At 38.5% G+C, this 27,000-nt stretch overlaps 1 protein-coding gene across 1 annotated transcript; it reads left to right on the top strand.

The window, feature by feature from the left end:
- The first annotated feature begins 8,243 nt into the window (after window positions 1–8,243).
- On the top strand, window positions 8,244–25,058 carry LOC104012134 (prostatic acid phosphatase-like). The gene is made up of 11 exons (XM_009464487.2): window positions 8,244–8,357; window positions 9,676–9,771; window positions 12,319–12,405; window positions 13,050–13,202; window positions 15,205–15,303; window positions 16,425–16,520; window positions 18,976–19,108; window positions 20,366–20,448; window positions 21,329–21,435; window positions 21,908–22,077; window positions 24,961–25,058. Exons 1-10 carry the CDS (start codon window positions 8,244–8,246, stop codon window positions 22,062–22,064), a joined length of 1,125 nt encoding a protein of 374 aa, XP_009462762.1. The 3' UTR covers window positions 22,065–22,077; window positions 24,961–25,058.
- Window positions 25,059–27,000: the final 1,942 nt, after the last annotated feature.

The following is a 27,000-nucleotide window of genomic DNA, read 5'->3' as shown; positions in this document are numbered from 1 at the left end:
ACACAATACATAAACCAGGAGAGTTAGTTTAACATTTTGCAGAGTCTCACTTGAAACTACTGAGCAAATGGGGAACACAAAATAAGTGTCACACAGTTCCTTCTGTTGTATGTCTCCAGGAGATTAATTGATACCAGAGAAAGTATGTTCTGTGTAAATGTATGTAATATGGATGGGCTGACATCTTAGTTTCTTTTCAAGTCACACATGGGGAGAATTTTGATTTACTATTCCAAGAGAATATTGTGCTTTCTTTAACTATTCTGTGTGTAACACCTCGTGGCCACACAATCCCCTAGCATCCATGTGCCTCAATTCAGAGCTTCCTGTTCACTAGAAAGATTGACTGATAGCCAACAGGTTAGGAGAAAACAAAGAAACAAAAAAATTCTTTTCAGGGACTATGGGAGCAGAAATGATGGCTCTTTAGGAAAGTAGCAATAATATCTGCCCACGATTTAAAGAAAAGGGAAGGGAAATTCAGTTATCCAATGGACAAAACAGCCAAGTCAAAATTCATTGATATCGCATTGCAATACCTGTATCATCCTTACGCAATGTTCCACTGATGTAACTCCATAGTAGTGTCACTTACTCACAGAATAAATCTGGAGCCATGACAAAACACAGGTCAGTCCCAGAACATGTGTCTGTCTCATGGTCTCAGAGATGGATGGTAACTCAATTAGAAATGCATAACGATATCTGCCAATGGGATCTCTCCCTTTCCTTTTTTCTTAAAGGGAAATCATTTCTATCATTTCCAAAACTGCATTTACTTGCAATTTGCCCAAAATATCCAAGACTGCCTATGTCATTATCAAAACTTGGTGTCTGTAATACAGTGACTTCAGTAGAATATAGATTTCCAATAGAATATTAATAACAGTTTGTAGACAGATCAAGCCATACTAAGCCTTCCAATACGTCACAAAATGCTGTTTCCAGGAAACAAAAATTTAAACAGCAGGGTGTAGATTTAGATACTCTTTGCTTCACAAGGCGATAATTAAGGGGAAAATAAATAAAGAAATGTCTTGAAAGTAATTTTTTTAGACCATTACAGACAGGAGTTGAAGAAAATGCTACGAAATCTGTCAGAAATTACCAACCTAGCAATAAATAAATGTTAGTTATTTGAAAAAGAGTAAGTAAGGAACAGAGCTATGTATCAAAAGATAAAGACAAGCAAATAGAATATGGCACTGTATGAGAAAAAAAAATCCATTGCAGCCATGATTTTCCAACAACAAAGTTTTACCTGAAACCAAACCAGCTCCATAAACTGGTTTAGTAACAGATAGCAAGCACAAGAGATGCTTCTAACTTGACTTGGACAATTCTATCTGGGTGCAAGTACAGAAGCTATACCTGCTATTCTTAAATATGTTCACATAGTTAAGAAAGCTTCCTATGCTTCTTCAATTGCTCATTCTCAGGATGAAAAGAAACAAGATGTATTAGCAGTCCAACTATTAAGTCATACATACATAGCTAGGAAATAGATAAAACTCCATACTTACTTTTACTTTTCCAAGGTTAACAGATGATGAAATATACAATAAAATCCTCCCTTTTCCTTTTCCTTCCCCCACCCAACAACTTTCAACAAATGTTCCATGCAAATATGTTAGTCTGAGCAATTCAAAACTGTTGACTCCCATAATTTGAAAAAAATGTCTTAACAGAGAAGGTAGCATTGCTGGATGTACTGGAGCTTTTGTTATACTGTTTCTAGGTAAAACTAGTTGTTTTTTTTTTTTAAACCTAAGTCATGCAGATAGGAAATTACAGCTTCAACTGCTAAAGTACGGTGAAGTTTTATATGACTATAAAGCAGGATGTCATAGAAGCAAAAGTCCTTTCTTAGAGGAAGTGTTTCCAGCCAGCTGATAAAATTCTAATCTCCAGTCCACTATCTGGAAGTCATTGCTATGGACCAGGTGAGTCCAAAGTTAAGAGAAAACATGGAAAGAGAAATGTGAAAGCTATGTCATCTTTGAATACCATCAAAAATAAACTATACAGAATTTCTCTGTAGTAAAACTCAGAACTGAGGTGCATAGAAAAGGAAGAAAAAAACCCAATAAACTATGTGAAAAGAGGAAGAGAAGAAGCTACATTACCCCAGCTTCATCTTTGGCCACGCAGCTTCTCTCATTGTGTAAAACTAATCCAGATGCCTCTCTCTCTACAAAGATGCTGATTTCTTGTGAAAGATGCTGAATTCCTACAACAACACAAATGAAAGCATACAAAGAGAAAATTATTTAAGAGTTAGTAATACAAGTACATAAAAAACACTACATTGTTTTTTCACCACTTCTCACAATGCTAAAAGAAAACCTGGACACCGACTTTAACAAACTCTCTCCTTCTGGAGAGTGAATTTATATTGCCAGCAACTCTGAATATAGGAGCGAAAATCATTGAACTTAATCTTTATTTAAATTTGGAAATGTGGTCATGCGTTCTTGTTCTGGTTGCAGTGATGCCGTTCTGCATTTCTCAATATATTACTGGATTTCCAATGATTTTCACAAAAGTGTCTGTCAGGAATCTACTGCAACTACACTAGCCCAAAGTACAACGAATAGAAGAGGGTTTAACACTAGATGGCAATATGCCTTTGCAAAATATTTTTCTGAGGTGCCTGTAGATATAGGCAAATATTTTTCCAACTACTATACTATTTCTTAGTTCTTGTGTAGGTTTAGGCATACAGTTTTTATTTGGTTTGCACTAAAATAAACTTTCCTTTCATGCTCTTGCACTTTTCTCACTGTTTGCTTTAAATTAAGTTTAGACAATACTCTGATCTAGAGCTGACCAAACAGAAGAGATTTACAGTTTAACTGAAAGTACGTTATGAATTATTCACTATTCAGTGTGTGTGGAAAACGTGAAGAATCACATGATGAATGCTGACCAATTCTGTCATTCTTGGTGAAATGTGAATCAAAAGACAGCTTATTTTGTGGGCTGCCACCTTGCATCTACTGATGTCAATCAGAGCATGAACCTAACGATGTATCTATGAAACTCGGGATTCCTTTGGGTAGCATTTTTCTCCATTACCTGAAGCATTAATTTTGGTTATCCATTTTGTGCTCATGCCTAAGCATGTAGCCTCTACTGAAGTCCAAGTCAGTTATGCAGCCTGGATTGTACTACAGTTATCCAAGGTATTTTGGCTGGCCTACCTGTACTTAGTGTAGCGCTTTCCTGAATTCCTTGGAAAGCCCAACATGTTATGAATCAAACCTATAAACCCACACTTTGTAAAACTAATCCCACATTATAATTATCGACTAAGCTGCTAATTGATGGGTTGCTTGGTTCTTTCCAAGAATGATCAGTATTTGAACGTAGCATTAATCTGTCTCAGCAGTAGCAGCAGCTCAGAAAGGCCTTGGCCAATTCCCTGCATGACTTTAAGCATATCTTCCTTCTACTGGCACTTCTTTTTCTATGAAAATGGGTCCTTGAAGCTGTTACCACTCCCGCACACAACTTATTCTCCCTCCCACCAACTCAGTAAGTAACAGATCCCAAAACAAAATATCAAGTTAACTGCCAGTACCATTGTGTCTGTTCATTATTTTAGCTATTGCCCTCTGGATAGTTTGTCCCATATTTCTGCAAAAGGCACTTTTACACCTTTTGTGCTTTATATGGATGTGTCTGTAAGGACAAATGTGGACAGCACAGGTAAGAGAATGGGACATCTTTTTGAGGTACTTTGTAGAGGCAGATCAAAATACCTACTGAACAAGCTCAATGACATTTCTAAATTAAGTGGAAGTCTCCAAAACATCTCAATTTCTATCAACCTGATTTGCAATATTTATTTTAGTTTGATTTAATGTGAGAGAAACTGGATATATGACCTAAAGCCAAAATATACGCTTTGCTTCTAACAACCATATTGACAGTCAGTGAAAATTTCACTGAAAAAAGTCACATTGGAAATGCCAAGGAGAGCTTTGAAGTGATACCACCATGTAGTGTAGTTAGTATTATAATATATAGTATTATATATTAGTTATTATAATAGACACAGTGCAGTGACATAAAAACACAGTCTTTCATTGTAGCAGTTCTGAGAGTTTCATTCAGAAAATGTTTGTGGTAATATTATAATCAATCACCAGCCTCTCAAGAAAACACTTGATCAAAAAAGATTTTAATGTGCCATGAAAGTATGCCTACATCCTAGCATAAAATGCTTCAGTGGTTAAAATGAATAAGAGCAAAAATAACCAAAAAACCCAAGAATCCAAAGAGAGTGAAGAATTATAACAGCACGGGAACAGAATGGAAAGGGGGAAGGGGGAGATAATAGTTCTGAAGCAAACAGCTAATTTACTAATTCTTCACTCTTAATTCAGGATTTAAGTAACAAAAACTAAACTACCCACACAGGTAGATGACGCTCGTTACCAGCAAGACCCAATATCTATGAGAAATTGCTGGCTTATATTTGACCTCAGCTTGGGTTTTTATAAAGGACTTTTTGTTTTATTCCAATAGAAATAAAAAAGTTATTGAAAGAACATTTCTTTCCTCCCACATATTTGCATTTCAAATCTTGCAGCATTGTGCTAGGGCATGATCAGAAATCATTCCAGCTGAGCAGAACAATTGCTTTAATCATAGTTATTGTAGCCTACCTCAAAGTTAAATATAATTATTTGAATTTAAAGAAAGCAGCAACCAAAACCCCTCAGGTATTCTAAGGTGCACAAGGACAATAGCTTGATGCTTGATTACACACAGGGAGGTTGTTTGGACTTATGTCAGCACCTGGATGAAACACTTCTGGTTTATGCCCAAGCTAGAGAGCTGTGATGATGGCTGGCTAGAAGAAAATGTTCTTTTCCTCCAGTACAAGAAATACCTCACCTCCCACTGTCAAAACAACATGATCCTGTCAGTCCCATACAACTCATTAGTAAGTCTAAATGACTAGATAGTGTTAGTGGTCTAAAGACACTTTGTCTCCTAGCAATTTGCTACAAACCTTACCTCTTTCCTGCAGTGGCAGTCTGGTTATGTGATACAGCCATCATCACACCCAAGCAAGGTTGCTTGAATTCATTCACGGAATTTGGGAAAAAAGAATAACGAGCTTTGACACCGCACAAAATTCAGGTTTGTGACTCACTGATGGCCTAAGACCAAAATAAGCACCACCACTGTGTGAAATAACGCCAGCTAAATCCCTTTGTTCTGATGTTATAGTATTCATCTGTTAAGACACAACTACTGAGCTGCATCTTAATCTGCAACTCCTCCATGCCAGTCTTGCTTCTCGTGAGTCGTGTATTTTATGACGACAAAGGTGAATCACATGGTACTGGAGAGAAAATGCTCACATTTGAGAGGAGGGAGCTTTACAGTCCAACAAAACTTCAGGTGAAGGTTGGATCTGGAATCTGAGCTCTTTTTGCATCAACACTGGGATCCAGTTTTTTAATAATGCTTTTTCATCAGAACAGGTGGAGGAAATGGATTTTAACATCCTCTTTTTCCTGTATTTTGAAGCCCCTGTAAGCCAGTGCAACTCTATAAAAGATACAGTTAATCCAACTCATACCAAATGAGGATCTGGAGCAGCAGATCCACATATCCCAAACACAGCCACAAAATGCAGAAGACCAGAAGGCGCTGAGAAGAACATCAGTGGAAGAACAGCTGTGGAAACCTCAAGGGAAATGTATTTGGAATAAGTTAATCAACGTCTGTGCAGTTACTCTATATTTGCATCAGTGTAATGGAGAAGAAGCTGGCCACTGTGCAAAAAAGTACTTTATCTCAGATTGACATCAAGAATGCAGCTTTGAACACAAACAGAAGGCAATTGCCTAGAATGCTGAATGGCCAAAGAACGACCATAGCCCCACTCCTTACAAGTCCCAATGCCAACTGCTGTCTTCTGTTTTCTGCTGCCATTTAAGGAAGGATCAGAGAATATGGGGCAGAAGGTGATGTCTCCTGCCAGCAGCAGCAAGAACATCATGCACAGGTCTTTAGGGCCCCTGTTACCATTGCAGATTACCCTATTTGCAGGGCACAGATGATCCATTTTGTTCATGCTCCTGACAAGCCTTGACCCAGCTCCTCGGGACAGCTGAACATGACTCTAACTCAGTCTTAAAATGGGCTGAAAGAATATTGCATGCCAGCACTGAAATTATTAACAGAAAATGTGTATCTGATTAGGGCAGAATTCTTTTTGAGGTTGGGGTAATGTGTCCCTGTGACATAGGCATGGTGACATGACATGCCTTTGTTTTCCTAACATAAAGGACCAAAGAAGTCTATGTTAAGCATTAGCCAAATAGAGGCAGCTGATACCTATCTATTTAGATACTAAGCAAGTGACTTGGAGCTGGATTTTTTTTGTTCTGACTGTTAGTTTATTGCAGCTGCATGAATGATATCCTCACTTTTCTTTATTGTTTAATCACAGTGTGCAAGCAAGAGACAAACAGGTACACTGTAAACCAGAGGAAACATTGAACTCTATTTAGGGACAGATACAGCCCTGATCTGACTGGGGCTGAGGAAAGACATGGAAAAGGCATGGAAGTGGACATGGACATCAAAACTGCAAAAGCCACAGAGTCACGACTTCAACACCAGAAGCTGGAATAAGTATCCCACTAGGGGACATTTCAGGGATGGGGAAGGAGGGGAGGCAGGGTGGGAAGGCTGAAGTCCTCCTCCACCTGCCTCCTTCTCCCCCCCCCTAATTCTACACTGGAGTCTTCTCCTAACATGCTTACCAGTCTATCTTCAACTGATTCTCATCCTCCTGCCAATGAAGTAGCAGCATCTCAAGCTGCAAGTCCAAGCCTACATTGTGTTAAATACCAAGCAGATTTAACCCTACGCTTAAAAGCTGGGGCAGGGGGTAAGCAGCACAGCTTGGAGAAGATTCTTAATATTGCAGTTTGAGGGTAGACGGCCAAATTTTATCCTTTGGATTACTAAGCTTTTAAATACAATAATAGCACTTAAACCGTGAACCTACTTTAAAGCACTGAAGGACTCTTAATGAAAACTTACATTCCTTAAACAATGTCAAAGATCCAGCAGCATTTCTTAACACACTGACTTTTCAGCTATCACAATACAGGATACAACACAAAGTCGTTGTGCTTAATAATATTATGTTTATCACAACCCCATAAATATTTCATCAAGTTTATTGGTAAGATAAAGGCATAGGATCTACACCTCATATATTTTCCTTTGTACTTCCAAGGCAGTGAGGGAGGTTCATTTATTGCCTTTATCATTATCTCTTCCTCTTCCACCTTCAACTGTTGTTTTAACACAGGCTGCAGGTATATTAAAGAATCAGTTACCTTGACTTTGAAAGCAGCTATAGTTTTCACACCTCTTACCATCTGCAACAAGGGATTTCTGCAGGTATGAGTTAGCTGCCAAGAAAGCTCCATCTCCTTCTCTCTAGAGTTTCGGTCTCAGGAACGACGGTACATGGCACAGCACACTGTTTCATTCTCCCTCTATGACCTTCAGCAGGAACAGAGTTAACCAACGTGGTGTACTTTAAATTAACTCCAGCACTTATGTGTCTTCCCACAGAATTAGCAGCACTGAGATCAGATCAGAGGACACAAGTATCAGTTTTTACACTAATATTTTGTCATGTCCAAAGTAAGAATAATTTCACCTTCCTTGTTAAAGAAATGTCACACAAAGTGTGAGGCAACATGTGCTTGAAAAGAACAAAGTTAAACCTTTCTGCTTCTGTTGTATATCTGCTGTCCCTGCTAGACATATCTACAGTACCTGAAGAACCTAAATGGTGCCTTGCAATTCTGAGAACTTCCCTATTTTTTCATTTTCAGTTTTGAGAAGGCTGACTGACCCATACTAAATCCTAGCCTAAATAATAGCAGGCAACTTCTAGTTCTTTCTGTTCACCTGCCTTGCAAGTGCCAGGGGCAGGAATTCGAGGCCTCAGAGATTCCACTTCATGTTATACATGGGACACAGAAAGTGAGGACAAGTGCAAATCTACTTTTCATTTCATCCCCTGAAAAGCACTAACCCAAGAAGAGAAAAAAAGGAGGAGGAGGCAAGCTCACAGCCCACTTTCAGACTTCACTGAGCACAACTGACTCCTCCCCTCTCAGCCACATATCTACTGTATCACCACATCCAGCCGGGGACCTTGGTGTGCAAAATAGCTGAAAGCTACCCTCAGGATGAGAGCAAGGCAGCTGGTGTGTGGGATCTGGAGTCTGTGTTTCATGTTCTGCCTTTTCTGCATCTTTCTTCACCAAACGACAGCTAAAAGAAAACTGAAGTTTGTGTCCATAGTAAGTAGATAGTTCATGGGCAAATGGATTTTCTTCAAAACCTGACACTTACTGCTCTTCTGATACTCTAGGGTAGGGGGGGGAGGGGCACTTTTTGAATATTTAAGTGATTCCTGCATATTCAAAATTCACTATTTCATTGCACAAAAGAATCCTCAAATTTAAATAGGATTTTATAATTTTGTCTCCTTTGTGCAGTCCTAGATGACCTTAACTTTTTGGATTGACAAAGAATGCTTTTTTTATAGCCCTAAGAGAGGAATCACATAGAATTCTTTTTTACATTGTAAAAGAGGATTTCATAACTAAGTATCAACTGTGCAAAAACCCTCTTTACCATGGAAGAGTTTCCACTTTTCCAGTGGTTTCAGTGGATTAACATGCAAAACAAATTTCATTATGTGAAACCCAAACAAGTGTACAATGGCCTTGAATAAGCAACATAGAACCAGTGCTGTGAAACTAATGCTATTTGCAATGATTATGACATACCGTTTGTTTGCAGGAAGCCTGAATCTTGTTCGGAACATCGCACATGCTTGTAAATCACTTATATGCTTTTTGTGCTGCCATTTTCAATTTTATTTCTCCCTATTTGGATTAAGAAATAAAAAAAATCTGGTGGTAAAATTTTAAAATTGTATGACATATCTACAGGAATTATGCTGGACAAAGAAAGAATTCATTGCAGGAATGAAAAATCTTGATGTATCTTTATAGATGTATCTTTTATCTGAAGTGAAATTCCAAGACAGGTTCAATGTCTATATTTAGATATTAGATGACATTTGCATCACCTCTTGTGATGAAAAAGTCAACATGTGGCTTTTTAAGGCTAATTTCTTCCAAGAAAGAACACTTCACAGCTGTCAGCCAGAGAAACTGTATCTAGAGCACTAGTTCAGGTTTTTTCCTTCTGAATTCCCAGTTAGTGCTACCACAATATTAATGTTGTAATATTTCTCGAAAATTACTTATATGCTTCTGTTTCTTTTCTGTTTATTTAATGTTGTGGTCTATACCTCCTAAAATATATAAAACATCTTTAAAATATATTAAGATATTTTATAGTTTTTATAACTTGCAAAAATTTATTTGAGCTAATTACTTTTCAAGTGCCAGGAAAAAAAGAAGACTTACATTTGTCTAAATAAATCAAACAGGTATTGTAGGTATCTAGACTCAAGAAAAGCACCATGAATATATTTAGCATGTCAGATACAGTACTCGCTGTCATTGCATTTTCCTTGTGACTGCACTAATTATATCTGTCACAAAAATCCCAGTAACGCGAAGGGAATTCCATCTGTTTTATCAGGTATTTCGCCATGGTGATCATACTCCACAGGAGTTTTTTCCAACCGACAAGCACAAAGAAGTTGCAAGGCAGCAGGGATATGGACAGCTTACCAAGGTGCGTTTGCTTCCCTGGGCCAATATACTGAAATATTGAGATGTGGTCTGTTGATATTTGGGTTTTGGAACTTTGTTTTCACTTGGAGAAAGCCCATATTAAGTTACTAGACACAGATCACTGGAAGGACAGCCAAAGAACTTACCAGGAAGCTACAACTGTGAGCAGTCACTGATTTTAAATGGCACCGAGTCAGCCTGTTCTGCTCCAACAGCAGCATATGTTGAGCTGTTTGATTGCAGACTGGGATCTTCTGGGAGAAGCCAGGCACTGGTGACCACCACAGTTCATCTGAGACCAAACATGGAGCTTTAACCATCAGTAGCATAAGGTGGTGTAAGTGCTCACAGACCACCCTCAATCTCTGCTACGTAGAAGTGCTTCCTAGCTCATGAACTACTAAGATCAGTACTAGCAGAAACTTCTCTCATGCTATGCCAGGGAAAGTCGATTTACGGCTCAGCTATTTTAGTGCAGGTATTGTTGGAATAGAGCAGAGCTGAGCTCACACAGAATTATCAACTGATGGTAAGTAACTAGCAGCAGCTAAGGCAACTGCAGAGTCCAATTGCAGAAATTGTGTCTCTGCATTGACCATCATTTGTATTAGCTGCCTCCTAATGTGAATGGAGCCAAGGGTGAGCTTCTGTACTATCAGGCTGTAAGGGAATGTGTGGGCACTAGGTGGTTTTAACTCTACTTCTGCTCCACTCCCACCAGCATGACCCACGATGTCTGTGCTTCGTTCCCTTTTCCCCAAGGTATGTTGTTTGGATGGAAAAATCCACTAGTTATTTGCCCAGGATACTGGGAACCAGGCAGCCTCACTGAAGTAGTTTAGATGTGCCAAAAGTCTGGATGTCCCGGATAAATGGCTACTGTACATGCGTAGGCAGACTGTGAGGTGTGTGTCTCTCTCAGGCTGCTATAGAGTAAGTTTGCTTACACACCTTATGCCCAGTGGGTCCAGCACAATGCACATGTTTCTCTCTCCTGGGGGAACTAGTCACTTGCCAGGTCTCCACCAAAATCAGAATAGAACAAACTGCCAGAGGGGTTCCTCTTCCTCGCGGTTCCTAGGAGGCCAAACTGATCTCCAATGCAAGGTGAGGCCTGGTTCCTCTCACGTCACCTCCCTTGAAGAAACAGGAGTAACAGACCAGCTTCCTATGCCTTAACACGGCTGTGGCTCAATCATTCCACATAGACGCTATGCGAGTTCAGCACTGCATGCCAGCTTGGTCCAGGGCATGGAAAGCTTCAAGACCCAGGTGTCAAGATTTAACAACACACATATTAGGCAACTTGAGGCAGAAGCCTAGGCCAAGCATATACCCTAGGAAACTGGATGCACAATTCTGGTAACAGAAAGAGGTGATCACATGCACACACTGTGGGCCACGTCTGGCACTCTGGATAAAGGCCTGAGTAACTTGGTCTGACCTCATAGCTGACTCTGCTTTGAACAGGAGGTTGGACTGAAGATTTCCTGAGGTCCCTGTCAGCCTGAATTATCCTATGATCCTGTGACTTAGAAAAGGACTTTAGGAAGCAATAGGTAATCACCATACTTGAGATCCCAGTGCAGAGTAATGATTATATGAGCAAAGTTGAATATATTTCAATTTAGGCCAGGAAACACCAGGTACAAGTGAAAAGATGACAACATTGAAACCATTACAGGGACATTGCATGTGATTCTCATGTCATGTGTTGACAAAGTTATGTTGCTAAGTTAGAAAATGTTCAGCAAAGAGCTACTAAAATGCTGAGGCTGGAAAACCCATTTTGCTGTGAGAGTAGAGAATTGTCATCTATTTAGTTTAACACAGAGATTAAGTGACTTGATTCCATCTTATTGATTATAAGATCTGTGATGGTAAAGAATGTGTCATTCAAAAACGTAACCAGATCCAGTGGCTAAAAGCTGGGGACATAGTCAGGCAAGAACCAAGAATCAAATGTTTCAGACTGTCGATAATAATTAACCATTGCAGCAAAATACTGAACGCTTGGAGGACTTTTACTTGAAGTCTTCTGTCCAAGTCTTCCTGAAAAATAAGATCTTGCTCAAGCTAAAATTGTAGCTTCCTTATGGAATCGCTGCTGATATTCTATGGGATTCATATCCTGGACGTGTCTTCATGGGCAGGTGGTTGCTCTGTCTGCACTCCCAGTTCATCGGCTGTGAGCCAGCAACAGAGCGGAAGCTAAACAGACAGTGTTGGGACATCTCTATGCCTGCTTTAAGTCACCCTGCCCCTCAGCCAGTCTTAGTAGCTTGGATAAACATACACATAGCTTTATGTAGAGCAAAATGCAAAACTGCACCCGTCAGGAAGACATATCTAATATTATCCAATACTGTAAACGCAGCAACTTTACTGTTGGTTTTTTTTTTTTTCTGCTGTCTTCTTTCCTCCTTCACTTTAGAAAGGAAAAAGGTCTTTATCAAAATAATATGTAATATTATCTCAGTTTTTGGTTGTAGGAATGGGTGCATAGCACACTTCTTGACCCTCTTACACTATTCTGTTACTTCTACAGCTTGGCATACAGCAACAGTATGAGCTTGGCCAGTACATGCGGAGGAGATACTCTTATTTCCTGAGTGTTGTATACAAACAATGTGAGGCAAGTACTGGATCTGGGAGGGAGAATGTTTTTCATGGATGTTAATGGGACTTCCTGAACGCATGAGAGTCTGAACCTGGTATGGTTGGAAATAACTTCATACCCATTGAATTCAATGTAATTTCAAAGTATCCCTGAACCCGTGGCTCAACTTTTATTCAGGCTGATGGTTAATTGAAAACAGTGTAAAAGGTTTTTTAGGCTGTATATCAGGTTCAGATGCGTCACTGTTGTATAGCAGAGTACCTATGTCAGATATCTCCAATTCTACACTTCCATATAGGGTGCAGATACAGCTTAGTTTTCATTTAGGGTCCAGCTGTGCATACACAGTGCATACACGATGTCCCAAAGCCTACATGGTCAAATGGAGTCAGTCTTATGCTTTTCACTAGGACTCCTAAGGGAACTGCTACCATGTTGCCACTCCCTTGTCCACTAAAATTTTAATCTAAGGACCTATTCCAGCTTCACAGTTTCTCCCTCCCCCTTCTTTCTCATGGTCCTTCTTCATCCCACGCTACTTTAATGCCATCTTCCCCAGCACAGTGCCAGTCTCCTTCTTTCCTACCAAGAGAAAAAAAAAAAAAACTAACAGGAGAAATGACCTTCCAAAACTTTTTCCTTTTTTTTTCTTGCTTCAGATTTATGTTCAAAGCACTGACTGTGATCACACGCTTATGAGTGCTCAGGCAAGTCTTGCTGGGCTGTACCCACCAACACAGGGCCAGGTTTGGAATCCTAGAATCCTTTGGCAGCCAATTCCCGTTCACACGGTACCACTGTCAGATGATAATGTGAGTATAAACTAGGGGTATTTGCTTTCCCTTAATCATTAGTAAAATACATAGGCTATGAGATGAAGGGGCAGGATAAAGGGCATGGTAAAGGCAATGAAAAATACATTATGTTACAAGCATTGTGCAGAAAGGCCTAATAAGCTGAGTAGAAATATTTTCAAGAGTTTCCACAGGAATGGACTTCATTCCTGTGGAACTCCAGAGACCTGGAGTTAACAAAAAAGGAAGAAAAACAGAAGTCCTAGGTACAGAGAAAAAGAATTATACTGTCATGTGAGTAAACCGCTATAGAAGTAGATTAATCCTAAACTTATCACAAACATGACTTTGTGTGAGAAGAGGAAGCATACCTCTTCTCACTAGTGTTTCAACATTTCTTAGTCCACAACCAACAGAAAAGACAAAAGAATTATTCTGGGATTTTCATGACAGTGAGAACTGAGTCACAGGATTGTTTTTCAGGCACTTTGAAGGTCAGTGCATGCATTTTGAGGGTTGGTGGAAAAAGTAAAAGGGAAAAGGAAGGAGGACTCCAAGCTTTAAGAGCATGAGTTCATAGGGCAATGTATTTATTCATCTCCCTTCCTCAACTCCTCACCTTGGAACTGCAAGGAATTGTGTGGATAGCAGCTCTGTAGACTGCATATACTTGTCCTAGAGGGGAAAACTGGGCAGCTGAGTGGAGCTGGAGTTTCCCATTTGTGGAAAACCTATGGTAAAAAGCTAGGAAAGATCAGGAGTGTACAGTATGAGTCCTAGTCTGGGAAAGGAGGTTTGCACATGTGATGAAAAATAAATTGTGTGGGCTGACAAGTCTAGTTAACACGGTTTGTGATGATAGGAGAATCAAGTTAAATAGGGACATGGAGCAATGGTTCTCACCTTGGGGTGATGAAAGCGTGAAGATGGAGGATATGGAGACATGTCTTCCTGTTCATGCACACAGACTGGTGTAGAGTCAGGGGCTGCTTCTGACACTGTCACAGGTGGTGGTACCCCAGCAAACAGTCAAGAACACCTGGCCAGTATCAACACCACTAGCAAACTCAGCAAGCAGGTGCTGCACCTCATTCATATCTAGGGGAGCAAGTAAGTTTATTCAAACAAATCATAAAGTCATGAACACATACACATTTTTCATACTTTTTTCAACTATTTGTGTTTTAAACCTATTCATCTTTACTTCATAAACAGACTAAGCTTGAGACCACATGTATCCTACCACCCAAAACAAGTGTCCATCATTTATTGGTAAAGTCATGCCTGTTAATGAACCTATGGTTATAGTTCAGAAATACTTCCCTACCTTCTGGAATAGATAGATTATATATTTTTTTTTTTAACTTCTGTTTAAAATTTAACACAAAAAAACTTCAAACAAGAATAAGCTCAGTTTAGCTTAGATAAATGAATTAGCAAATTCTTAAGTTATCCCAGTCATATGTAACCTTTAACCTTCAGATGTCTTGAATTAATGAAAGACAAAACTGAGTTATAGAAACTTCACAAGTTTCTACGATTTAGCTGAACTAAATGAAGCTGTGGTAAGTCCACTTAATACAGCTGAGCATGCACAAAGACTCCTATTGCAGTCCAGCTGCTGCTTGGTAATTTGTTGCAAAAAGGTGACGGTGTGTTTAAAGAAAGACTGAACACAATGAGTAAAATCATCCCTGGGGAAGCCAAGCACAAAGCAGTTTGTGATGGCTTGTGTTAGTCGTCTGTCAAGGGACAAATATAATCTTGGGTAAATGAATCCTTTAACTTTGAACTACTGCAGCTATTACTCCTCTGAACATTTAAAGATTATTTTGTAAGTAGTCATCAGTATGACTCTTACAGTCCTGAAGATGAATATCCTTGAAAACTACATTCCCAAATTATTTTTCAGCTTGTCCTAACTAGTGCAGCCAATCAGAACAACAATCCTGCAAGGGTATATTGAATTGCAGAACAAGCAGCATCTTGCCTAACTAACATTTTGCAATTTTCTTTTCAGTTGCTATTCTTACCTTTCTCACACTGCCCAAAATACAATGAGCTTCTGAGAGAAACCTTTGCAACAAGGGATTTCCAAAGGCAACTCAAGCAGTACAGGGTAAAGTATTTTCAGTTCTGGAAATCTCATTAAAATGTACCACTTCTGTCAACATTATCTAACAGGTAGGTTTAAAAAATGGCAGTCAATGTGCTCCTTCCTGATTTCTAATCTTCACAGTGGGTGTAGACAACGTACACAAAAAACAATTACAACATTATAGGTCCAGCTGGACTGGGCTGTTCCCATCAACTGAAAACTGCAAGTCATAGAAAAGATAAATTATTGACTACCTTGCAAAAAAACAGTCCGCCTACCTTCTAGGAGAGCAGACATAACAAAAACTCAGACCAAATCAGTACCAATACCTCTCAAATCACTCCAAAACCTCTCTCTGTTTACTTCCATGTAAAGCACCTCCTCTGACATCTCTTGTCTACATAACTCTCTGATCAGATTTCTGTTCCACCACAAAATGCTCACAGCTCAAGTCCCCAGATTTTCTATAACAGCCTGAGTGCTTTCCTCAAATACCTGTTCATGTCTCACACCCAAAGTCTTCATTCGGGTGCTCACTTATGTTCGTTCTTGCCTCTGTAAGGTATCCTTCACTTTTTTCCTCCACCATCAAAATCTTTGCCATGAGTATGTAATCACTTGTCTGTTCTGCTGCAACCTTCTTCTTCACACGTTTATTCAAAATGACACTATCAAACTCACCTGCTTTTCTATAATCATTAACCACTGACCTCAGCCATCTGTCTCTGGCTCTGCATCTGGGTATTATATGCAAGTGAATCATAATTCCCAGTTTTACCAAATTTACATCATACCTCCCTTCTGCTCAGTAGCAACATCAGAATAATTCTGTTTATCACACTTCGTTTAAGCACTTTTTGGATTTATGCCAGACTTCCTCCTATAGCTGTGTCCCCTCTATTCTCACCCCTTCTGAACCCACCAAGCATAAACCACCACCATACTTCAAATCTGAACTCAGACCACCAACCTCGTCTAGATGAATAAGCTGAATTCTCTTACCACTAGGCAATGGTTCATTGCTTAAGTGCAAAGTGCAAAGACTATTTTGTTTCTAAAAATTACTATGTACTAGTATGGCAGTGTGTAGAAATGATGTAAAAAGGCCCTCTCTGCTACAAGTTTGCTTTTTTGTATTCCAGCCATTTCTGAAGTTTTTAGCCACTCATACAGGATACCCATTGAAGAAGCTGAACACTGAAAGAATTTGGAAACTTTCTGACACTTTACAATATGAGGTAAATAATACAAAGAAAATTCCCAAGGTCCAATAGAAATACTTACACTTTGTCAAAACTGGTTTTAGCCCTTATTTCTATTGTTTGTAAAACATCAAAACAGGGTAGGTCTGCACTTCCAAATTTTTTTGAACCACTGACTATTTTCATTTCTTCCCCAGAAACCCTCACCTAACATCAAGCTAGCAACTGAACATCCTGTAAAGATGCTATGACTGTGTGAGGCCGCTGTGGGTCATCCACCACTATAAGAAACACAAACCAATGGACTACCAAATCCAATATTCTGTCAGTGACTGCATATGGAGAATTAGGCAAAAGCACATCTTTGGATAAAACTGTCTTGTTACTCCTCCAAACCCCATCACAGAGATACACAGGAATAAAATTTGTTGTTGGCAAAGAAACATAAGCATCCTTCCACAAAGATTTTATGCAAATTGTATAAGCAAGAAAAGTCATAATTTGCATGTGGACAGTAGTGGTCAGAGTATTTTCAGGAATTACGCAGCCACTGAAATGACCCAAATGGCCATTCGTCCAAATTTGGCAACCTGTTCTTAGCAAAGGAACAAGGCACATCACAAAGAAGTAAGGATTTTATAACAAAAGGGGAACTGTGGTGCCCAAGTGTCATGGGTATCTGGGTCCCACAGTCTGGTACCTTTGACTGGGATTTGAAAAAATCCTGAGTGTCCTTAATTTAGCAACAAGCCCCACTTCATGTCACTTCAAAGTCTAGACTTAGCTGAAGCAAGTGAAAATTGCAGTCTTGTGTTAAAAATGTATTGTTGCAGGCAGCATTCGCTACAAATGCTTTAATGCATAATTATTTTTAAACTCAAATATTAATGATAAATTGGTCATCAGTACTGAGATATCCCCTAGAAAACTGAGGCAATTTAAAGGTGGATTTCACAAGCAACATGTAATACTTGGGTGTGATGCTAATGAATTTACGTCTGTCCTGCAGTTTCTCAAAGGTCCAACTTTGGCCAAAGCAGTCTTGAATGGAATGTTAGCCAGGGCCTTAAGTTAAATGAAATGTTAACATGTTGGGACACCTCACTGTAATTTCAGTGAGGTCACCCTTCCATATTTTCCAAATGCAGGACAGCTCAGGATCACAAATTTTATTTCAATTGTTGTATCATACTGAGAAACCTGTGTCACCAGAGAAATGTGCAAAATTGACAGCTCCCATCAGGGATCTAGCTAAATGCTGAAAGACCAAACCAATTAGTTGGGTTTTTCCTTCTAGTGTTAGATTTTATAAGCTTTGGTCTTTCATACTACTCAGTGACGACTCTGGGGGTATCAATTAAGAGATCTGCCATAAAAGCCATTCTCACCCTTTCAAGCATACAAAGAGAGATTTCTTACATAGCTTTTTAAACACAATTCATGAAACTACAGTAGCATGCATCTCTCTGTGTATTTGTTATTATTGGCTAAGTGTCGTCTTACACTCCAGGTAACCTGGAGACTGAGGTACTTGCTTGTCTACAGCGCTGTCTTAAATAGCATGCAACTAGCCAATTCTTTCCTCAAGACACAAATCACATTTGTTAAAAGAGAAAGTGATACGTTGTGACCTGAGCTGGTTTAACCTAACACGTTCTATTGTTTCACTTGTTTAAACAAATCCTTTATGTAGTTGGCATTTTCCTTAGAACTTGTTACAAGAACACTGCCTCTGGTGAGCTCAGTCCAATGGCTCACATTCACAGAGGTTACATTGAACTAAAGGAAAGACACCAACCTTCTTTAAACAGGAATTCAGGGTAGTGCAAACCAGGAGTGTTGGGCATATCTTTCCTTCTCACAGTTGTGACCATTAATATATCTTGGGCTGCGTCCCTAAGGAAATCCATTCCACTTTATCTTCAGGACAGCGTCAGTATCCAATAGACCTGGTATACATAGGTATGAATTCCATCTATATGTCTAATCCCTATACATATACCTCATACTCCCATACATCCAAATTACAGCTATATATATTCCTGCTTGATCTCTGGATCTCACTTATATCTCAGAGCTGCCAGCCCTTAAAATCCTGACATCTATATAGGATTTGTTTCAGTAATGATCTCAGATATATCTCAGTAGATGGCTGAAAAAGAGTCATGAAGTGATTTTTTTGCACCTGAAAACTGCATTAGCAATTAGCATAAATAATGCCAGTTGCTTTTTGCATAATAATTTTTAGTATTACATTTCCTTTTCTTGTTGAACACTGCCCTTCAAATTTGTTTTAAGCAGTGTGATGCTTAAGATAAGAATTCTACAGCTGTCTAAATGCAAACTACAGTCATTATTTTATTATAAAGAGAAAATGTTACTTGAGTGAGACATTCAGAATTTGTTTTGACAAGTATTTTGTGCCAGAACAAACAACATTTAGCAGTAGGAATCAGTAAGAAAATCACCATGTTCTCTTTCTTCACTGTAGGATATTAACAATTACACTTTACCTGTTTGGGCTACTCATGGTGTCAGGACCAAGCTGATAAAGTTCTCAGAATTGTTGTTGCAGGCGGAATTTGGGTTCCACAAACAAATACAAAAATCGCGTTTGCAGGGAGGTAAGCCAAATTCTTACCCCATTTAAAACCAAGAGTAGAAAGGGAAAGAAGAAATGGTATATAATAAACATTGCTACTGATTCCATAGTAGAACTATGAAAGATGCCATGATGTGGATATTGGTGGTCAGCACTGAAAGACTGTGATTAATGGGAAGAGAGATGGTGAGGATATGAATCACTAATATCCTAATCCAACATTATAAAGGTGGTACCGTTTTGGTTACACTGTATAAGAAATCCAAAGTAATATACAGATTCTTGCTGAACTGAATCAAGTCTGAATTTAATGTAAGCCACAGTGCTTAACTTGTTTAACAAAATATTATTTGTAATAATCTCTAGGATGGTAACTTTGTTGCCTAACAGTCTTCACATTCTGTTACTGAGAGTACTAAAATGAGATAATTAAACTGCTTCTAAACTCAGCAAATAGTAGCTGAAATTTAAAAATAATGTATACCTTTTTAATCACTTATTCTCCTCCATTCATCCACTGTCACCCTTTGGGCGTTGTTTTTGTTTTATATGGACACTGTGCAGTCAGGCTCTGTGAGCTACAAGGACAAATCACATATAAGCATGGATTAATTTGTTTGCCTTTTTGGAGCTCCAACTTACAAAACTAAGCACAAAGTTAAAACTTCTGCTCTTGCTTTACTAACAATTGCTATTAAAAATTGTGCCAGTAGCTGAAGATAATACATGTGTCTAATTCTGCTAGAGTGTATAGTTCTCATTTTAGGATTTTAATTTGTTGAGATTCCAACTTTATGCTAACATACTAGCACAGCCATTGATTTAATTCATATAGGCTGTCTTACAACTTTTCAGCAGTTAACACTAACAAAATACAGACAACCACGTAATTTAAGAAGGCCCAGAGTCCAAAGGATGTGCTCTTTCTTTTTCTCTGGAAATCAGGAAGTCAATGGAGTTACACACAAAAGAGGGTAGTAGGCATTACCATGCTCTTCTTGCACTGTTCTGCTGGCACAAAGCAGCTGTGAATGCACTGTTTCAGGCTGTTGAGGCTATTAGGGATCCCCAAAACTTTTTACACAGAAGCAAAATAGTCCCACTGTCCATATAAAAGACAGTATCAGAATTAACCAGGGCACTCTGCACAAATTACTTATAAAGTCAATCAAATAAATCTGGTGCATTTAAAGACAGATTGTGTTAAAACAGTAACAAGAGATACAGATGTTAACACAAGCATCCCTTTCATTGCCATTGCTTCCCCATTTTCTTTCAGGTATTCTATTAAAAACTATTCTAAAGCATATCTCAGATGCTAGAAAGCCTTCACACCAGCAAAAAATGGTTATGTATTCTGCGGTGAGTCCTTTCTGTTTCTTTTATGCTCCTTTTCTGGAATTATTAAATGCAGTGAAAGCCATGAAACATTATTTCCTTCATGAAATACAGCTATAAGCATTTTTATTTGATTAACCTTAAATATAATTGGATTATTTTCATTCTTTAATGAACAGATACTACTTTGAAACCTGCAGCATTCAATTTTCCACCTGATGTCATCGCTTGTTTCGTTGTAATATTGCTTTGATTGAGCAGAGAACTGGAAAAACCATGCCTCATGTCTTATTGAACCTCTATCACAAAGATAGTTTAGAAACAAACCTCCTGCTTCCTGCACCTTTTTTAGATGTAAAAGAAAAAAAAAAAAAAAGAAAAAGTTAAAGTTAGTTATTTTAGAAGTTCTTATGAAGACAGTTACTCAATTGTGACTTTATACTTTTGCTTAGAATGTGCAAACACTGTCATTGGAGAAGGAAATTTTTTGATTGCTCTTGGTAAAATGCTCCTATTTCTAAACTGCAGTTAGATTATGACCTAACAAGTATATATCAGCCAAAGAGCTTACTGAGCTGATCTCAAATATTATTTACTTAACATGCAAAGTCACTAGTTCTTTTTAAAAGATGTTTTAACAGTTCGATAAGAGCTGCAAGTGACTAAGACTTCTTAAATACTTACATATTTGTATACTTTATACATGCAGCATTTCAGTTTGTACAGTCATAAAAGAACAGTATTTGCTCAACATTGCAGAGGGCCGACAGCAAGTATTAATGAGGCCACACAAGTAATCTTAAGTAGGTAGTAGATAGATAATGTGCTGGACATCATTGTTAAATAATAGGTACATGCAATCATTTTCAATATGCCTTTAATTAAAGGTTTCTTGTATTTACAGCATGCAGCCACCATTGTTGCCTTACAGATGGCACTCAATGTCTTCAATGGGAAATTGCCTCCCTACAGTGCCTGTCAGTTTTTTGAACTTTACCAGGAAAAAAATGGGCAAGTATCTGCAAGCTGTACTGTTAACATATTCTTTTTCTAAAAAGCAATTTTCTGATAGCCCAGACTAATTAAACTGGATACACAAGGTTCACTACACAGGAAAAGATTACAGATTGATTTTAATTATTATAATTGGACTCAATTTAGCAGTTACTGACAGTAGCACAATCACAGCACCACAGTCTGAAAACCCTCTATACGTTGCTTTATTACAGTTACAAGAGGTTTTACCCTACCCTTTTTATCTGTTTAACTCCTTGACTTTCTACCAAGAAGACAAACTACATGCAAATTGGTGCTGGCCATCTATTGTTTAAAAAGATCACTTCAGAGTACTAATGATACGTATTAATAGCCAGACAAATAAGCTGGCTAAAAGTTTGTCCCAAAGTACAATCACTACAACATGGAAAGGCTGCGTGGTTCTGCATACCTAACTTTATTTTGACACTTCTGTATTTTGAAACAGGCAATACACCATAGAAATGTACTATCGGAATAATTCTTTGAGAGATCCTCACCCCCTCACTCTCCCTGGCTGCAAATTTCGCTGTCCACTGGAGAGATTTACTCAATTGGTCTCCCCAGTCCTAGTACACCATTGGACAAGAGAATGTAGGATGTAGGACATAAAAAGAGGTAAGTGAAGTGCTTTGGGCACATGTATCCAAAAGTAAAGTCAGGATTACGTCTTCTGCCAAGAGCTCATTTGAAGTAAAAATAATTTTCAAAAGGGTCTGATCTGAAATGAAAAATAATCAGATTCAGTAAGACAGATTGTACCCATGGCCATAATTTCTACTGCATTGATACATTTATCTATTCCAGCCCAACTTTTTCGTGAAATAGAACCAAGGCTGATTAGACTTTAGGGTACTATTTTTCATGGGGTTTTTTTGGTTTTAGTACAGTCAAAAAGACCTTCAGTTACCGAGGAAGCAGATACAAATGCACTGAATTATAACAATTCACCTTATCTTCTCTAACTGTAGAGTATTTGTTCGAGCTGATTAACAACATTATGCATTCCCTTGATTTTAGGAGACATTCAGAGACATTTTAGGAGACATTCAGAAAACAGATGAATATTGAATAGTACAGTAGACTGGTACTTACAAGAATGTCAAACATATAGAGAGACGCATTGGCATACTAACACATTCCCTAGTAGGTTGTCTGTATCTCCATATTAGGATGTCTAACTTTCCGTTTTGACCACTGATGATATTTATGTTTGCAGAAAGAGGGAACGGGATGGCAGAGAATTACATTGTCTCTCTTGTATCTAGGTCTATATTCTTTAAGGGAGATTAAAAGCAAACAGGCCCCAGGATTCAAAAGTGTCCTCACTTTTTTGATGATCAAATCATAGAATCATAGAATGCTTTGGGATGGAAGGGACCTTTAAAGGTCATCTAGTCCATCCCCCCTGCAATTGGCAGGGACATCTACAACTTGATCAGGTTGCTCAGAGCCCCATCCAGCCTGGCCTTGAATGTTTCCAAGGATGGGGCATCTACCACCTCTCTGGGCAACCCGTTCCAGTGTTTCACCACCCTCATCGTAAAAAATTTTTTCCTTATATCTAGTCTGAATCTACCCTCTTTTAGTTTAAAACCATTAATGTAATGTAAAACACCATTAATGTAATGTAAAACCATTAATGTTGTACCTAACATTAAAAAATCCCATATGGCTTTCTGAATCACGGATCTCAAGAAGAATTTGAAATGTCAGAGATTAGAAGAATGCAGACAAGCCAACTCACCTGGTTGCAGATAATTTCCTGTTAAATATCTTGAATCCATGAACAGACTGGAGATAGTTTAGCCAGAATGACTGAATAATTGGCAACTAATGATTCACTAAATACATTTCTTCACTATATTCATTGCTTACAACTTCTCAGGAAACATATCAGGAAATTACCACATTTAATTGCCAAAGGTAATTTGTCAGGGGAAGGTTGGTTCTGATGATTTTTTTTTTGGCCAAGCAACTAATACAGTCATGGAAGATAGTGATAAATACTTCATGCTTATACTATGGTGCTTAGTAATCTAAGTTCTGTGGAAATTAGTTCCCCTCCTTCACAAAGCAAACCGTGTAACTGACGAAGCAAATAAACCAAGTAACTGTAACTGACCAAGTAAATAACTGTAACTGTAAATAAACTGAACAAGTAAATAACTGTAACTGACCAAGTAAATAAACAAAAAAATTGTCTATTGTATAATCAAAATTTGGCATTAATAAAGACACAAATATTTAGCCTTTACGTTCAACACAAATGCTGTACATTGTTTCAATTCTCAAATTTTGCTCAAGTAGAAGTTGCATGGTGTTCAGGCATTTTACACCAAGTCCAGCATCACCGCGCACAACTGCCTTCATTAGTAATCCTGAGTGCTGAAAACACATATGGACTACAAAAGAGATTACAACCAAAACTGATGCTCCAATCAAAATATTTGCCATATTGTCATATCAAAATTTGACACTTTCCCCTATTTTATCCTGGTTCAGAATGGTTCCATCTCAGTAACTGTTGGGGCTAGATCCTAATTTTGGGGCTCATAACTCATCCTGCAGGCAGTTTTAAACTGTCTGCTGTACATGAGTGGCACTTGGGAAAATGCCAAGGCACACTGCCCCACAGCCTGCACAGCGCGGCAGGCTGACAGAGGGACTGCACTCTGCTAAACCACTGTGCATTACCAATTCTCAGTGAACGCAGGAACAGCTGATCTTTAACACCAGGACGCTAAACCTAGCTGAAGAGTGATGCAAAGAGTTTACAGGTCACATTTACACCTAATATATACACATTTATACCTAATATATACAGCTGCAACATCACTGATTTCAGCTGTTTTCAGCTTTGTCAAAAATCACCTCAAATATTGTCCTTTGCTGAGGCATATGTTAATACTTTGATTATACGTGCATCAGAGCATTTCATTAATAGAAGCCCATAAATGTGATTTTTTTTGAATGAAACCCAGGAGTGTGACTGAGCTCAAAAATTTACCTTACATAGCTATTCTACATGGAGACACCATTTCCCAAACATAGAGCTGTTTCCAGAAAATGCTTAATTGAAGTTTCATGGAGATGATTTATGTCCTCAGTACAGGGAATACAGGGGTTAGGCAAATATTGCTATTACAGGTCACACACGACAGTAGCAGTATTTGAAGGTGGTATTAATCAGAGCCAAGTTCCTCCACATGATGATGACCACAGTGCGGAACATAGGAAGTGAAGTGAGCTCAGCGTATTTGGGAAGGAGATAAAACATTTCTCTGTGCTCTTTTGGCTGCTCAGGAAGGTTTCAGTGTGGATTGGCTCACCATTTCAACAGACTTTTCCTAATTCCATCAAAATAGGAGCAAATTTGTTTACTCTTCTGCACTTAGTCTGAGCTACTGACTTGTTGAGGTACTATTAACAGCTTTGGCATGTTTTCAGAGAATGAGGCCATATGCTAAGAACGAGTCTCTCTTTTTGTCTTACCTTTAGGTGTTCCCTCCATGATCTTCAGTGTGATTAGCTTTATGAAACAACTCCTCCCACACTGTGATGTGGCTACAGTCTAACATTTCTCATTAACTTCCATCAGCATGACCAACAGTCTCCTGATCTCTATCAAAAGAAAACATTCCTCAGTACAACAAACCAAAATTATAGAAAGCAGTGACTTGTCTTTCATGAACATTCTCTTTATTTTATCAAGTGGTAAAACCACTCAAAAATCAAGTGCAATATGAAACCGGAGTAATTTTTCAATATCTATTCATTCCAAAGGGACTTTGGCAGAACTAATTCAAGAATATAATTGTAGCTATAGTGTTTTGAAGGGCTATAGCCTTAATTTACAGCAAAATTGGAAAACACCTCTGAAGGAGTGTTGCTCTCTTTTGAAGAATGAGACAAGAACTACCAGAATTGGTGAGAGAAGCAGTGCTTCAAAAGGAGCCCCCAAAAGGAGGAGTCATTCCAGTGTCCTTATACTTTATTTTATTCAAGACCTAATGAAGCATTTTACACAAACAGATCCCAGAAGCTACAAAAATGAGGATAATGGTTGTTTACTTGCCTAAGAGAAGTCTGTCTTTTTCTTTTCTCTCTTATACATGCACAAATATCCCACCTCCATACAGAAGGAAGGTGCGACTTATGGGAAGAACGGACCATGGATCTAGACCTAAGAGAAGCCTACAATCAGCCAGGCTGGCTACCATGAAGACCTGGCAGGCAATTGGCTGACCCAACAAGGCTTTCAGACATTGAGCCGTTCTCTCTCTTTCAAAAAAGACAGAAAGACCAAGTGTTAATTTTGAAGGAAAAATCATTTGTGGTTTCAAACAGCTTTTCAAACACCTTCCTTTTGTTATGTTACCTTGATTATATACTCGGATCTGATCATACAGGGAAGTAAGTCCATGCTGTTCTTGACATTAGCAACAAAAAGATGCTACTGGCAACACAAAATAAAAAAATCCGGAGCTACATGCTAGTTAAAACATGCAGAACGTGCTGGGCAATCCTTCACGAGTCACATTTTCTAATATTGCTGTTGCGAAAACAGTTTGTGTTATTACTACAAAAGCTGGATCAGAACAATCAGATGCAACTAACTTCTGAAAGTAGTGGACACTTCTTTGCTTGAAGACCTAGGCTCTCTTATTTTTTTGTTTTCTCACAGTGGATAGGACCTTTGCTAACAGCCTTGTTGCCTGCAGGTCATTTCAAAGAGAACCATGAGATGCAGAAAATTTTGACATTCTAGCTTCCTTTCCTTGGACCAGGCTTTTGAAATGGATGCTAAGCCTATGAAATGTATATTCCTTTTTAGAACTACAGCATAAGCAGATAACTGCTACTCCATAAGCTACAAAAGAATCAAAAGAATTAAAAGATCCCTTTCCCCTATAGCAAGAATCTAAGTTTCAGAATTCTCACTGTAAAAGCTCATTCTCTTCTCATCAGGGCCCAAGCAACAATTCCTGTGCTTCCTAAGCCAGCATAGGAAACACATTTCATCAAGAAGAGCTGTAGTTAGATTTCACAGCAAAGAAGTTCAAACACATAAATAAAAATAATTTATTCCCTCTAGTTAAAAAATGTAACCCATTTTTACCACAGCATCCAAACAAGAGTAAAAATGTTTTCCAACAGCATGAGACAACCAGTTCTAGCTGCTTCTTATTGCAAAGAAGCAGCAGCTTGTTTTTTCTGTATTACTTTAACATCCATAATGGACACCAGCAGAAAGCCTTCCTGGGTCTGGCAGCCTTCATAGGAGAGTTAGCCCAAGCTATTTAAATGATTCATCTCAAAACCACACAGCAAATCACGACACCTCCCTTAACAAGAAGCAATTAAAAAAAAATTGCGGAAAGAAAGCAAATAGAGAGCAAAATTTAAGACTCCATCATTATCGGTATTAGACTACTAAAAAGATTGTAGCCTTGGCTGCCTAAAACAAATTTCCAGGCATCCTCTCTTCTATTCTGAACCTGTTCTTATTTCTCCTTTTCTGAACTTGTGCCAATTTGT

The sequence above is a fragment of the Nipponia nippon genome, unplaced genomic scaffold (assembly GCF_047370975.1).
Source record: "Nipponia nippon isolate SJK-2023a ecotype South Korea unplaced genomic scaffold, ASM4737097v1 scaffold_1, whole genome shotgun sequence".
NCBI lineage: Eukaryota > Metazoa > Chordata > Aves > Pelecaniformes > Threskiornithidae > Nipponia > Nipponia nippon.
Note: the sequence above shows the minus strand (reverse complement) of the source record. Positions and strands in the feature narration are given on the sequence as shown.